Here is a 15947-nt window from a genome sequence, read left to right as displayed (position 1 = left end):
TTAATTTAATTAATTAAATATTTGAAAAAAAATTTGTCCAAAAATATTAATCAATCAATCTTTTTCGAAGCCGAAGCCGAAGCCGGCCCGAAGCCGAAGCCGAGCCGAGCGACGACGACGGCGCGAGGCTTGCCTTCTTCTTAGCTCTTTAAGAGCTAAAAGATGAGCTTCTCTTTATATACACAAAGATTTTTTTTTCTTCTACCAATGAGGAACAAAGTGCATAAATGAAATGAACTCATTCAAAATTTCACCTCCCTCCATTTCTTTTCCCACTATTTTCCATTCACACCTCTTTTATTATTATTTATTAATAACAAACCCAACATGGATAAGTATAGGATAGGAAAAAAATGTCCATAAAGATTGAGCTAAAAATCGATTTTTCAGGATAAATTCGAGGTGCATCTTATATATTTTTTCTATATAAGATATTTATTATTGTGTGAGAGATACAATAATTAATTTCGGTTTAAATTTGAGATGAGTTTATCTCACTTTTGGTGGATAAAATTACTAATCCCGAGAACAATTATTTCAGAATTGTAATATTATTTTTATTTTATTCATATAATCCTAGAATAACTAATCCTAAAATAACTAATCCTAAAATAATTAATTCTGGAATAACGAAACGACCCCTTAAATTTCTAAGTGTCAAAGTGAAACTAATACCGTTTTCCTTGTTAGAACAAAAGAGCAACGTGGTACGCTGTGCTGGACTTGCTTATTTACAACGCCTGTAAAATCCCCGATTCTCTAATCCCGTAACGCTTTCTCCGAGAGCAAAAATGGCGAGCGGCGGCGGTGCTGGTGGTGGTGGAGGAAAAGTTTCCTTCAAAGTCACTCTTACTTCCGATCCCAAATTGCCCTTCAAAGTGTCTGTATTATTTTGATTTCTGATTTCTGATTTTCTCTTTTCTCTTTGTTCTTTCTTTCACCTTTTTTGTTTTTCAGTTTTAGCGTTCCAGAAGCTGCTCCATTCACAGCTGTCCTCAAATTTGCTGCCGAGGAATTCAAAGTTCCTCCACAAACTAGCGCCATTATCACTAATGGTAAACTTCTCTAATGATCTAATGATTCAACATTACATAGTTTTACTAATAATCTTATATAATCTGATACTGTAATTCACGGCAACAACAACTACTACGCGATGTGGTCTACTGTATGAATCCTCAATATCATAAATGCCTGTTTTGCTCCATAATATTTCTATTTTATATAATTAAGGATTATCTAACACTAGGGGTCTGGTACTGTAATTCACCTTAGTAAAAAAAGGCTCTTATTTGAGAAAATTGATTTTTGAGATTGAGAAGCAACAACAACAACAACAACAACATACCTAATCTTATCCCACACCGTGGAGTCTGGGTAGGGTAGTGTGTAGGCAGACCTTAGCCGTACCTTGTGAGTGAGGATAGATAGACTGTTTCCAATAGACCCTCGGCTCATGATTTTGAGATTGAGAAGATAAATATTTTTTCCTTATATGCGGCGAAGGGAAAAGCAATTTTTAGCACCCAAAGTGTAGCCTACTGCCAATGAAGTTGGTAGAGTACTATTAGGTGTCAGGTTCAAATTTCAGTGGAAAGAAATACATTAGGTTATTTCTTCCCATCTTTCTAATTTTTGTGAACAGAGTTATCCAGTATTTGGTGGAGGTAGCTGACGAGACACCACCATTATAAGAAAAGTATCTCTTGTATTTTTTTTTCTTTTTTTGTTTTTCTAAGATATTCTGTTCATTAGTCTCATGAGAACTTGGGAGCAAAAACAATTTGGAATTTGTTTTTCACTTATTGCTAGTATTATAAGAAAAGGCATGAGTTTTTACTGAATGTAAGCAATGTTTTGACTCTATTTTTCTTTCCTTTTTATCTTATTTTGCAGATGGAGTGGGGATTAATCCACAGCAAAGTGCTGGTAAGTTTACACTTTGCATTGAATATTTTACAGTTACCTCCTGTATGTTACTTGGCTTGTAATGCTTATTTGTTTTATGAATGATAAACAATCTGGGAATTGGGAGTTGTGAATAACTTATTCCCTACGCGTGTGAGAAATCTAGTGCACTAAAAAAGGTCACATAATCTAGGAATTGGGAGTTGTGAATAATTTAAAGAAGTTTATGACAGTAAATGAGTTGTTACAAACATAGCATTTTTTTGGGTGTGGATAAGTAGAGTTGTTACGAAGTTGCCTACCAGTGTTGATGAAGAGTAACAAAGAATTGAAAGTAGTCAAGAATCAATAGTCAATAACAATTCCAATAAGCTAAGTTTATAATGAGAAGTGCTAGAATAAGCTTTTTGTCAAAGACTTAAAGCATGCAATTCTAATTCAAATAGTTTGGCGTTCCTTTTCTTTTCAATATTACAGTATATAATTTTAGAAGTGCTAGAATAAACTGACACATTGTTTTCTTCAACAGGATAAGTTTCAACCATAGTATCTTCTTTTACGACTATACTAGTATTTAATTGAAATTAACATTTTAAACTTCTTGTCCCATCTGTTTAAAAAAATCATTTTAAACTTTTTATCCAATTAAATACCATCATATAAAATGGGACATAGAAAGCATCTTCAAACTGAGCAAGCTTGCTTGTCGCTCTCCATGTTGCATATTTACCTTGCCAGCTCCCAACATCTTCTCCTCGATCTTTTATTCGTGTGTGAACCGCCTGAGAGTTATTTTCTTTTTCTTGAATATCCTGGCTCAAGGTTCTCGTACTTGGAATTTAAAATGAATCCACTCATTTTCCTCAATACTGCACTCATCCATCTTCTGGGTATGCATACGATCAGTATGTATTAGGAGGCTACTAATGTATCAACCATGACAGTGATGTGCAGGACCATCCTTCGCAGTTGGTTTATACTTCTGCGTGAACTATGGTCCCTGACCTCATTCAGTGTAATTGAAACCCTCTTAGATTATGATTTGTTGGTACGAGTACTTTGCAAACTCTTTACCTGTTCTATGGGAATTATCTAAGTGAGCTTCATGCCTGTTAACTTGAATTTATACCTAATTCTATGTCTGTTGTGAGACTGACCTAAAGATATAGAAGAAAAAAGGAAAGGGTTCTGATCTGCAAGGATATGCATATTAGACCTTAAATGCAGCACTTCGTGCTAGAAAAATACTTTTTTCTTTTTCTTTTTGTAATATATACCAAGAGGCTCCGTCCTTCATTTGTAAGTGACCTTACTTTTTGAATTGATTTTGGCTTGGTGATTGATGAAACCTGGATCCATTTGGAAAGTTTGACTTTTTGACTTCCGTAGTTCATAAGTTGGTGAGACTTTTCGGTGCATATATTGGTGGAAAAGACTTTTGTTTCTCCCTTTATGTTGCTAAGCTTCGTAGTCTGAGTGCCTCAAGTCTTGCAATCCTTTGCAGAACTTTTACTGTCCGGTAAAGTTCTTTAATCCTGCAATTTTTTCCCACCAAGTCAATCCTATAACTTTGATATGAGCAATTTGACGTCAAGCCTCTTTCTCTAAACACTTTCAGAAGCAAAATCAGACCTTTCTATTTCTAGTCCTTCCTGCCACCTACGATCCCTATGTCGTGCCACTACACCTCGAAAATGTTATTGTGCATTTAGGAAATATAGGTCAGGATATGCAGTCTTGCCAACTAAGAAGAAACATTACTCTTACAATGCCTTTTCATGCTTCACTCTTCTTTCAAAGGTGGTGAAGTAAGGAGAAAATGTTGTATAAATTCTGATCTGTGTAGGATTCAGATATTGTGTATAGAATTTTGTGGATATTACAAGTGCAAGAGAAATCTGAGTTCATGTTGTCATATAGAATAATTCTATGCCCGAGTTTTTCAAAAGAGATTCTTCTAAACTCTGGCAATGTTCTGTGTTTGCATTTATATTAATAGGGGTCTGTTTTAGCTTTCTTTTTTCTTTTCCCTTTTGGATATTTCGATGAAGTTGTTTGTTTGTGTCCCTAAAGCCAAGACTGGAGATCTTGGGAGTAACTGATAAGTGGTCACAAGTGTATTTGGCAATTGCTGAGAAAAACTCTACTTCTGACGTGTTATCCATTCCTGCCTAATTACCAAGTAATTTGCTTCTTGAAGGCCTATTGCTTACTTGTGTTTCAGACCAACGTTCTTATTTGCTTACTTGGCTGTCTCCATGTTTACATTCTTTTAACAGTGCAGTGCATATTATCTTTAATTACTATTGCATGCACTCGTAAAGTGGAACTTCTTGACGTCTTTCTCCTTAGCTGTCGTAACCCGGAGAGTTTGTTTTTTAATCCTGACGGGATTAAGTAATCTTATTCGCCGATGCTGTTCACCTTTCTGCACCCAATCTGGTTATATCTGGTGTTATAATTTTTCTTTTCAACTCAAATTGCTTTTCAGGTAATGTCTTTCTTAAACATGGCTCTGAACTGCGGCTGATTCCTCGCGATAGGGTCGGTGCTCCCGGGTTGTCATTTTGAGCATATGCCCGAGTATTTCATCTCATGGTGAAATGTGCTGCAACTTTCGATGTTGTAATATCAAGTATAGTGGAATGTTAAACAGAATAAACCATGCTTTTCGTCCGTCGACTAATAAATATGTTGTGAAATAAACTTTTGTTGAGATTTCTAAAGTGTTGATCTGCAATGGGGTACGTGATTAATAGTTATACTGATTATTTTGATGTATGTAGGTGGTGGTCATTCTATGATTTTAATAGCTTTGATGCTTGTAATCTCACTATTTAGCTTGAAGCTCTGTGGGTAAAAAATTTGATTCTCCATATCGAATAATGACAATTTGAGATAAATAAACCTCGTCAATTGGATGATAATATACTCCAATAGGCACGAACCTCCGCTACCAATGTAAAAACAAAGGAGAGAAAAGCTCTGAGTATTGTATTCTATTGGATTCAAAGGGAAACATGGCATATAATAGTTGAAAATGTTGAAAGAACAAGTAAAGAGAAAGTCAGAGAAGGTACAACAGCTAACTTTTTTTTTTTTTTGTAAGAGGGGGAAACTCCCGCTAGAATTGCTGCCACAGTCTCTGCCCTTCGGGTGAGCACTTTGTACGCACTGGGTAAACCTCCCCTGTGTAATAGCTTGCAAACCAAAGAGGGGATGTAAACTGTACTAGGCAAGTGCTGTACGACAGGTTCACCCCAGAAGGCATTGAGGGGGGATTCTATCCCAGGTCATCCATATGAATGACGACCCTCCCTACCAACTGGGCAACCCCGAAGGGTACAACAGCTAACTTGTTCCTTGACCATTCACAAGATATTCTTCCTCGAAGAAGCCATTGAAGGAAAGTTGTAGGATGAAGATTTCTCATCCTTTTCAGTTTGTTTTGTTTTGGTGATATTGTGGACTTGTGCACAATATGGTTTAGTTGTTATATGAATGTTTGCTCCACATAGCCTTTCCACTAGAAGTTGCAAAGGAAAGCGAGACTTGGTAACAGATTCAAACATCCATCAACAATTCCAAGAAAAAAAAATCAGCATATCCATCAAGGCCTAAATTGAAAAAACTGAAAGGCAAAACAAGGAAGAAATGGGTATGGCAAAGTCATGTATAATAAAAGATCAAGAAATGCCACGAAAATTCTTGAAGCCCTGTGGAACAAAGCCATTCCCCAGTGGACACTATATACATTCAGTAGGAACCTTGTTTAATCTCTTTTGCCACCACAATTTAATTGGAAGGTGATTTTAACTTTGCTTCCAGGATGGCAAAGTATTCCATTTTGATTATCCTGAGATGTTGTGGACAATGCTGACAATGTAATATGGAAATCGCGATCTAAAGGTATTGAGCTCGTACTCTCTCCCAGTTCTGCTCCAACCACTGCTTCGCGTCCTCCTCCCCAAATTTTTCACTCCTGAGTATTTGAAGAAAAAAGTTAGAAAAATATCAATTGAAATTGCAAAGACACATATCTAGGTTCAGCACAAATTTGAGTAAGTATCCTTTGAGAAATCCTAAAAGATGATCCATTACATGCAAACTTGTCCAGACTCTTTGAAAAAGGAGTAGCAGAAATGATTTATGTCGTACCAACATACTACAAATGGAAAAATATCCCAAAGTAAAGTGAAGATCATTATTCACTTAAAAGGGGAAAAAAAGGAAAGTGAAATGAAAACCAACTTAGCAAAGTTGATGCATTGTAAAATATATTATGAGGAAAGCATGAAACAGATTTATAAAAACAAACGTAGATATAAAGAGGTGGTTCTCATTTGATGTCTTTTTTTATTAGGTAGCACCGTAGCAGAAAGGACTAATCACAGAAATGTTTACAGTTTACACCAGATTCTTATGCTTCATCTTATGTGGCAGGAGAACGAATATGGCACAGCAGAATTTGAAATACCTGAATCTGACACGACTTAGCTCTCTAGTACCATCAGCTAATTGTCTGATGGTTATATAAACTCCAGGTTCATCTTGTTCTATCCATTCTGGCTCCATGTCACTAGCATTACTTACAGAAATTGAAGCCTCGTCCCTAGAGGAAGTTGTCGTCCTTGACGCCTCCATAGATGACATCTCACTACCCTTGGTGAAACCAGAGGCATAAGCATTTGATCCGCCGTTATATTGTTGGCTTTCCCTTGCAGAACCAAGCCTTGAATAATTTGAATCTCTCTGCATAAAAAGACCTTAAATTTCATTAACTTGTGCTTGCTTCATGTTGCGTTGATAATTATTCCAAATCTGAGTGGCTAATTAACAAAGTAATGGAGGTACTTGGCTCGCTACTTCAGCTAGTGATCATATTCTTATACAAGTTGAACAACTCAAGTTATATTCGCCTTAAGTGGTTTTATGCTATGTTGCTCTAATCTTCCAAAACATGCTGCTGCACCGGTGTCGGATTTTCCAAAAATAATACATCTTTGGAGGACGTGACACGGGTATGACGACATTTTTGGAGGAGCCGAGCAACATAAGTTTTATACTAGGAATGTAGAAGCATTGATGTACTGTGGCTGTTCATGAACATAATTTGAACTAATCTGCATGGACTTATTATAATGGATGATCAAGATTAACATTGAGGTCAATGCTGCAGTTAAGTAAATAAATTGCAAGAAGGTGAAGCTGGCATACCCCATCTTCAGACTGTGAGGTAGTGCTAAGAGCTTGCTTATTGAATCTCTGAACATTATAAAGCTCCATAATCCTGTCAAAATTCTCACCCCACCATCTTTGAGCTTGCCATTTGTTGAACATGTCACGACTTCAAATTAAAACAACGAGTCAAATTAACGTCTAAATGATAAAATAATCATTTAACAAAAAATAACAACTATGCCTCAATACGAAGCTAGTTGGGATTAGTTATATCAATCTTCATTACCCATTTATTAGCATCATGCAAATAAAAATGTTTACATATCATGTTTCCCATACTCTTTGATACTTCCTCTTTTCCATTTATGTGATACTCTTTCCTTCTTACTCCATTTAAAAAAAGAACGATACATATCCAAATTCGGAAACTATTTCACTTTAAACTTCTCATTTTACTTTTAACGACATGCTCTTATAACTATAGAAATGTTTAAGGCCACAAGTTCTAATGATACTTTCGATATGTGTCAGGACTCTTTCGTTCTTTCTTAACTTCCGCACTCAGTCAAATGCTACCATAAAAAATGAAAAGGAGGGAGCGAGAGATGACGAATAGATACCTAAAGCGGATTCTTTTAAGATCATTTCCACCACGAGGGAGAGAAACAAAAGTAATCTGAATGCCAGGCTCCACATGTGCTGTCCACTCTTTAGCATCCTCTTCTTCTAGCACCACATCACCACTTAATTCTCCGGCTAATCTTGAATCAGGTCTAGCTGGTGTTTGGAGATGACCGGTACTCGTAAAATCCCAAGCTGGAGTTGAATTTGAACTCCCTGTTTGGTAATGGTAACAAACTCCCTCTGAGATTGCATCAAAATCTGGATATGGATATGGATACGGATATGGTCTATGCCCTTTCTTGTAACTGCTTGTGGGCGTACTTGACTTGCATCTATAAGCACCCGAGACTTTCAATGCTATATCCTTTATCTGCAAATGATTAAAATCAAATGTTCATAATAAGATATAGAGTAGTAATTCTCAAGCTGTACACAATGAGTAAAATGGGTTCTTAATAAGATGATGCACAAGAAATATCAGATCTCAGTAGAGACAAAAACGTTAGGTGATTTCTTCAATATGCTTAAGCTTTAGTGGGAAAATTCACTAAGTACTTAGATAGCAAGTATATGGATAGTCGAAGTGTGTGTAAACTGGTCCAAACACTACTATTATCCCCCAAAAGAATCATAGCTTAATACAGAAACAGCACTTGTCTTGTCTAAAACATGAGTGATATATATATATAACTGTTTGATTGTCCTCAAGATATGTAGGATGAGTAGAACCTGAGCCGTCAGACTTTTGACAGAATCTTTAGTATTGGGACCTTCTTCTCCACCATCATCTTCCACCTTTTGCTTACATGTGATACATGTCAACATTTTCTCTTTTCTTTTAATTTGTTCCTCTCTTCTACTCCATCTCTATATAGGAGTAAGTTATTCTCCTCTCTTCTTCTAACTGCAAATGAAAAATACTAACGAATCATCAAACATAAATAACCAATCATTATATAACACTGATTTTGTGATATTCATTTTGTGTGTTATGCTGACAAGATCAGTTCAGATAATAAACTTTCCTTTAATGACAATATAGAGTAATGCTTTTGAATATTACAACGAGATATTGGGAGGATATGCATTTATTTTCACTCACAATCTTTTAAGGTAAAAACATTCATAGCAAATGATATTATTTCCTAATAAAGAAAAGCTGGATAAAGAAAATTCAAATTGATCCGTTGAAGTTTTAGGTTAAAATGTGAACTAAAAAATAATTCTACAAGTTGGTAATTAATCTGCTATCCCACTTCATTGACATTTGGGTGGAAAACATTTTTGAAAATTTGGACCACTACGTACGTTGACTTGTTCAAAAATGGCAATATTGACATTTGGGTGGAAACTAAAGAGAAAGGACAATAAATTGGACATATATTAAAAGGTAAGTTTACTGAAATCATCTTCCAAATCAAAGGATAATCTTTTTACTGACCCATGTTCAAAATTTTAAAAATCTTTTACGTAAAACTTTTACTCTGTTAGTACGTAGAGAAAACTTAATTGGAAAAATAAAATATTAGTTGCCTCTTAAACGTGTGTGGAAAAATTTAGGTGGCAACTTATGTATTGAATGCTCAAAATCAAAAGACTTATGTGTTATATTTTCATTTTTAGTCTATCCTAAAAATAATATATTATAATTTTTTATTTGATATAACTTTAAAATTTTCATCGTCTCAAAATGAGATGATTTATAATTATAAAAAAATATATAGTAATTAGTTTTATATCATAATTTTTTTTAAAATAATATTATTTTAAAATTCCATGCCTGCCACACAACTTGGGAAGGAGAGAGTAGACAGTAGAGACTAGAACGGAAGTTTCTGACACATATTCATGATCGTCGTCATTCTTCATTACAATAAGCCCCTTTTATATATTTTCCTTTCCATACTCAATGTATACGTACGTACACTAATACATACATATATCAATCAATATGGAGAGAGAAACTAAAGCAAGTAGAGACAAGAGAGAGAGAGAGAGAGAGAGAGAAAAGGAATATATATGGCAGCAGCTCTGCAGAGTAGAAGTTGGAATGGGAAAGATGGGAATTCTGGTCTGGAGAATGAATGACCAATCGCTTTACAGATGAACCAGCAGTTGTCGACCTCTGAAAGCGGCCATTCAATGGACAAACTATTTAACAATTCCCTACTCTTTGTAGACACCGATTAACCTAATCATAACAAAATATTTATGTATATCGACTAGAAAAACGAAAAAATTCCTGCTATACTATTCCACTAAGTAACACGTTAACAAAACCATCAAACCCAAAACAAACACATAAGATAATTTGGCGGTTCAAGATCAGTGTTTTACAAGGCTTTTTTTGGGACTCGCCCTAGGGCGGTGCACTATCAAAATGCTTCGAGACTCAATGTGTGAGGCTTAGTTCTATGAGGCTTACGCCCCCAAACGCCCAATTGTGTGCCCTAAACACGTCTAACATTCAACGCTGAGAACACGCCTAACAGTTCCTCTGCAAATCATGTGTTGAATTCACTAATTTACACTATTGACTCTCAAAATTCTTTAACAAATGAATAATTAAAGTTCTTTTTATCTATAGGAATATAAAAATTGTGAATAACTCAAATAACGAACTATAGTATTGCATATTTACTAATTGAGAATATCGTGAAGGTGAATATCATTTGAATATTTCTTTTAAAAATAGATAAATAAAATTTATATCTTTACTTGATAGATCTTCACATTTTAGTTCTCTGTCTCTCAAAATTATCATATATTTCTTATTTTACTATTTAAAAATTATTTTATATTTACTCATGAAGGAGTAATATTTTAAATTACAATGTTGATAAAATTTATTGAGTATTTACTTTTAAAGAGACAAAATATGCAGAAGTAATATTTTTCAAGATATTTTAATTTTAATTGTTTGAAAGTAAAGAGGTTGTAGTTAATTTATATTTCATAGTAACTTTAACAATATTGTACTATTGTTTATACTTTTAAAACATGCTAAATATTTTATTTTATATGAGTTTCATTAATTCTTTTTAGTTTTCTTGAACTTATAATGTATCATTTATATTTTATTGTATTATATTGCTATATTATTAATTCATAAATTAAAAAATTAAAGATTCATGGGGCTTATGTCCCCACATATTAAGTAAAACGTCCCGACTCACGCCCTTGCCTTTTAAAACACTAGTCCAACACTCCAACTTTTGAAGTAACAACACTAAAGCTTAATATTCAAAAATTACCATATGGAAATTAATTAGTTGAACTTTTTTTTATTATGGATAACATACCTGAGTCTTAGTTGAGAATATCACATTGATCTCCATTTGGTAAAACAAAGAGACCATTAAGCCGGAGTAAACAATATCTCACTAGTGCGCAAATTAAAGAATATGATAAATTAGTGCGCACTAGTCGAAAATTTTTCTTATTCATTTTTTAATATTATATATGTAACTTGGGAAGACTTGAAAAAAATCGAATCGAATACATTAATTAAAAAAAGAAGAAATATGAGAAACAGAAAAATTTCATACCTCAAACGACTACTGGAGTTGATAATCAGCTGAAACCCACTGGTGAAATGGTTTCCAGAGCAATAATCTGCTTTGCTCTGTTCTTGTTACATATTTGGATCAAATAATTAAGAGAAAATAGACGGGAAAATCATTAAGCAAATCCCCAGAGATATCAAATCAAATCAAATCAAATAAAAGAGAAGAGCGAAGAATCCCTGGCATTAATTTTTAGTAGAAATACGGCAAATCTTACGCCGACGATCAATGTGGAGATTCTGAAGCAGTTGAAAACGGGAAATTTCAGATTCACAGCTTCCGTTTTTACGTTAACATATAGCAAAGGGAAGCAGAAAAATCTAAGAAATATATGTAAATATAGAATGGAGCCGGAGGGAGGTAACAGCTCGTGGCAAGTGTTGAGGAATTTATAGAAGGACGTGACGCCGTCAACATTTCATTTCATGTTGTGTCGTTATCCAACGGAAAACGTGTATATAAACAGTGAACAAAAGGTAGAGCTGTTGCATTCGTGAGTTGTACTTTGTGTATCCAAAGGTTGGACTTTTATGTGGGGATTAAGTGTTGGACCTAATGGGTTATTTGTGGTCTTCCTCAAGGAGGACATGATGGTCCCATCTGTCTAGAATTGGTTTTAAATAGTGTACTAATTTGGGTGGTTGTATGTCACAAGATTTAATTAATTGGATTAGAACCATTAGAGAGTGGACACTTTTTATTTTTTAATCAGGATTTGGATACTTAATTTAAGCTTAAATATTTTGAATTGATGGTGCATAAAGTTTCTACGTTTAAGGATTAGATTCAACCTACAACAGTATGTAATTAACTTTTCATAGCAAGTCTGACGTGGACATCTGAAATATAAAACGGAAAAGGGCTAAATATATTCCCTTACTATCGAAAATTATTTAAATCTACCCTCCGTTATATTATTTGGTCATTTCAAACTCTACCGTTATACTATGAAACAAATTTACCCTTATTTTTAACGGAGAGCCACGTGTCAGTTCCATATTAAAAGATTCATGCCCAATTTAATCTACCTCGGTCAAGCTCACCTACCCGACCCGCCCTTCATCCTTTCTTGTTCAAACAGTGAGTTCTTTTATCCCCTTTACTTTACTTTTTAACTATTTCCTTCACCGGCGAAGACGGTGGAAAAATAATTCCATATACAATAATTATGACAAATGAAGCCTCTACGACCCATTAGCCATTTAAGTCATCTCCTTCTTTGCAAATAATAAAAATTAATAAAGTTGATTAGAAGCTATGGGTGAAATTCGAGTCCGTCTGGTGCATATTGGAGTTTGTGCGATTTCTTTTGTTTCAAAAAGTGAACAGAGAATTCAATAAGAACAAAGTACACTTGTAAGCTTTTGATAACAAGGAGATATCCAAGTTCTCAAGTCTGCTGGACTCAATGTTTTGGGTCTTGAAAATATGGAATTAGTGTTCATTAGTATTTGAAAAATCTATGTTGTGGTTTCTTTGTATTATAATCTGATTAAATTGAAAATTAAAAATTGTGGTTGAATGTAGTCATTGATTGTGAAGAATGGGTTGGATAAAATTGATGCAAAAGTGCAAACCCATTTGGGGACAAAAAGGTTAGAATCGTAGAACTTTGTTCATTAATTACTAAAGCTGAAGTTTTTGAACTTCCCAAGTTCTTAGAAAGCAGCCATGGTGGTGGTGGCGGTAAAAAACTTGCCTAGTGTGATGTATGTCACTGCTAATTCTAACTGAGAATTCAAGATTCTAAACCCAAACATCCAGGTGATTAGTCAATATACTTAAATATCTATCCGAAGGTGGAGGTATACTAAGGCGGCTGAGAACGGTCGACGGCGATAAGTTCGGGTGAAAGATGGTGAAACTGATTTTAAGTGAAGGATTTTGGGTCGGGTACATGGGTTAAAACCTTTTAAAGGACCGAGTATTTTAATTGGGTTGGGTTTTACACTTTACTAGCATGCCACGTGTCTCAGCCATTAGACCCAGGGCCTTTTTTATCTAAAAGTATAACGGCAAGGATAATTTTAAAATGGATAGTATAATGGAGGGTAGATTTAAACAATTTTTGATAGTAAAGAGATATATTTGACCCTTTTCCGAATATAAAATAACAATCTTTTATATCAATTTCCAGCAAAGATAAAAAAACACATCACGTGAATGATTTCTTTTCATTCCCAAGTTTTGATGGGCGAGAAATACCTGATACATGTGTTGATAAAAAATATGTATCCAGTTGAATAATCAAGATGCGTGCAAGCTGATTTGAACACTATCTTTATAAAAAAATAAAAACATACTATATATAAAGTTAACTTAGAAGAGTATATAACTTAAATCTATCTTTTTGGTGGGAAAGTACGAAAATGGTTAGGTTATTTTAAGCAATGATTGTGTGAGATCAGATAACAATAAATCATTATGCTTCTTGTTCTTTCTTTTTTTTTTTTCCGTTAGTGTTTGTCATAGAAAAGTAATCGAGGTGGTTATACCAATCAAAATGTATCAACATGATATTTCCTTTTTGTAATTTTTAGGCTTTCCCTTTTTATTCTATTAAGAGCTTGAATGACATAGAGCATTCATGTCTGCTGCAACTTAAGGGATATGCGATTGTTTTATTCTTAACATTTTTGGAAAGTGCATAGGAATTGAGTTGGTGTGTAATTGGATATAATGATTACTATACTTTGTAATTATCAGGGTGTATAATTACTAACATAGTAATTATACGTAATTAGACATGAGTTTTTAAACAGACTCTAAATGATATTAATTTTTTATTATTATTATTATTATTATTATTATTATTATTATTATTGTTATTATTATTATGTGATAATTGTATACTATTATTTAACGTGGCAAGGAGTTAAAGAGAAAGCTAATTGCTTAAAGAGAGCCAGATCTTGTTAGGCAAGAAAAGCATAGTCAAGGTTCCAAAGTCGACCTCTTTCTATTCTTCCTTAACTCCTTGTCTGGCAAATACCCCATGCTGTCCACTGGCATTTCTTTCTTTCTTTGTTCATAATCCAACACTTTGAATAGACCACACAGAGAGCTGTAGTGGATAGTTGAAAATAGTTAAAATTTTGGGCTTGAGCCTTTGAGAATATTAATAATTTATTGATAGTGAGCATTTTACCCCTTAATATGAGTCTACCTATCACGAATTCAAATTAGTCGGATCAGTAAGTCTGGGATATAAAAAACTTTGAATGGAGACTTTCCGATTATGTCAACTTCACATTCTCTTTATAGCCGTATGCAGATTTTTGCCCATAGTAAGCGTGAACACAATAATCATGTGAGACAAAGCAAAAACACACTGCATTGGTCGTACTATTATTGTCTTTGCCTTGTTCAATGGGACCTAACAAAATCCTGTCATATGCCTCATTGCCTTGCCAACTTGCAATGCCTTTAATACAAACTTTTGTTTGGCTAATTATAGTTTAATTATCACTATCATTAAGCAATTATGATGTGAACTTTTCCTAAACAAAGGAGATATCTATTTTCTATCGCGCCATCATAAGACGAAAAAGGATGTTGAGATGGATGTGTGGGCACGCTAGGCTGGATAAGATTAGGAATGAAGATATTCGGGAGAGGGTGGGCGTGGCTCCGGTGGGTGACAAGATGCGGGAAGTGCGTCTTAGATGGTTCGGACACGTGCAGAGGAGAAGCCTAGATCCCCCGGTTAGGAGGGGTGAGCGGTTGGCTTTGGCAGGTACGAGAAGAGGTAGAGGGTTGCCTAAGAAGTATTGGGCCGAGGTGATCATACAGGACATGGCGCGGCTCCAAATTTTCGAGGACATGGCTCTTGATAGGAAGATGTGGAGGTCGAGCATTAGGGTTGTAGGTTAAGGGTAGTCGAGCGATTTTCCCCTTTGTCCCGGTTTCCCTCTTTGTACCGACGAGTATGATAGTGTTTCGTCTAGCCCTGCTAGCGATTTATGTTGTGTTTTCACACTTTTGCATAATATTTGTGTTATTGCTTTTCCATTTATTTGTTGTCTCTCACGTTGCTGATATTATTTTTCGGGTTTTATTGTCACAGATCTATTGTCTCTGAGCCGAGGGTCTCCCGAAAACAGCCTCTTTATCCCCTCGGGGGCAGGTGTAAGGTCTGCGTACATTCTATCCTCACTACTAGAATTCCTGTAAAAAGCGACCAAAGATTAGCGACCAAATTTGGTCTGTCAAAAAAAGCGACCAAAGTTGGTCGCCAAACTGCCGAAAATAATAAAAAAAATATTTGAAATACTTTAGCGACCAAAGTTGGTCGCTATTTAGCCGCAAATTTAGTCAAACTGTTGACTGGACTGGTCAGACTTGCTTGGTCAAAGATATACTGATATTAGCGACCAATGTTGGTTGCTAAAGTGGGACCCACATAAATTTTTTTAATAATTTTATTATTATTTTATAAAACTTATAAAATATAAATATATATAATTTAAAACTTGCGACCAAAGTTGGTCGCTAACTGAAGGATAAGTTGATAGCGACCAACATTGGTCGCTAAAGTGGGATCCAGTTATTATATTTTAATAAATATATATTTATTTAAAATAAATTATAAAATATAAATAAATATAATTCAAAAGTTAGCGACCAAAGTTGGTCGCTTAATGAAATAGAGACCAATGTTGGTCGCCA

At 34.7% G+C, this 15947-nt stretch overlaps 2 protein-coding genes across 2 annotated transcripts; one reads left to right on the top strand and one right to left on the bottom strand.

Moving 5' to 3' along the window:
- The first annotated feature begins 667 nt into the window (after positions 1-667).
- LOC109205275 (ubiquitin-fold modifier 1-like) lies at positions 668-4689 on the top strand. Its single transcript, XM_019367964.1, has 4 exons — positions 668-880; positions 958-1055; positions 1897-1929; positions 4400-4689. The coding sequence occupies exons 1-4, from the start codon at positions 792-794 to the stop codon at positions 4477-4479; spliced, it is 300 nt and encodes a 99-aa protein (XP_019223509.1). The 5' UTR covers positions 668-791; the 3' UTR covers positions 4480-4689.
- Positions 4609-11810, bottom strand: LOC109205273 (protein BREVIS RADIX-like). The gene is made up of 6 exons (XM_019367963.1): positions 11262-11810; positions 8443-8617; positions 7710-8083; positions 7126-7255; positions 6386-6660; positions 4609-5890 (listed from the first exon to the last, which is right to left on the bottom strand). The coding sequence occupies exons 2-6, from the start codon at positions 8536-8538 to the stop codon at positions 5812-5814; spliced, it is 954 nt and encodes a 317-aa protein (XP_019223508.1). The 5' UTR covers positions 8539-8617; positions 11262-11810; the 3' UTR covers positions 4609-5811.
- Between the last annotated feature and the right edge of the window lie 4137 nt (positions 11811-15947).

Source organism: Nicotiana attenuata, unplaced genomic scaffold (assembly GCF_001879085.1).
Source record: "Nicotiana attenuata strain UT unplaced genomic scaffold, NIATTr2, whole genome shotgun sequence".
NCBI lineage: Eukaryota > Viridiplantae > Streptophyta > Magnoliopsida > Solanales > Solanaceae > Nicotiana > Nicotiana attenuata.
Note: the sequence above shows the minus strand (reverse complement) of the source record. Positions and strands in the feature narration are given on the sequence as shown.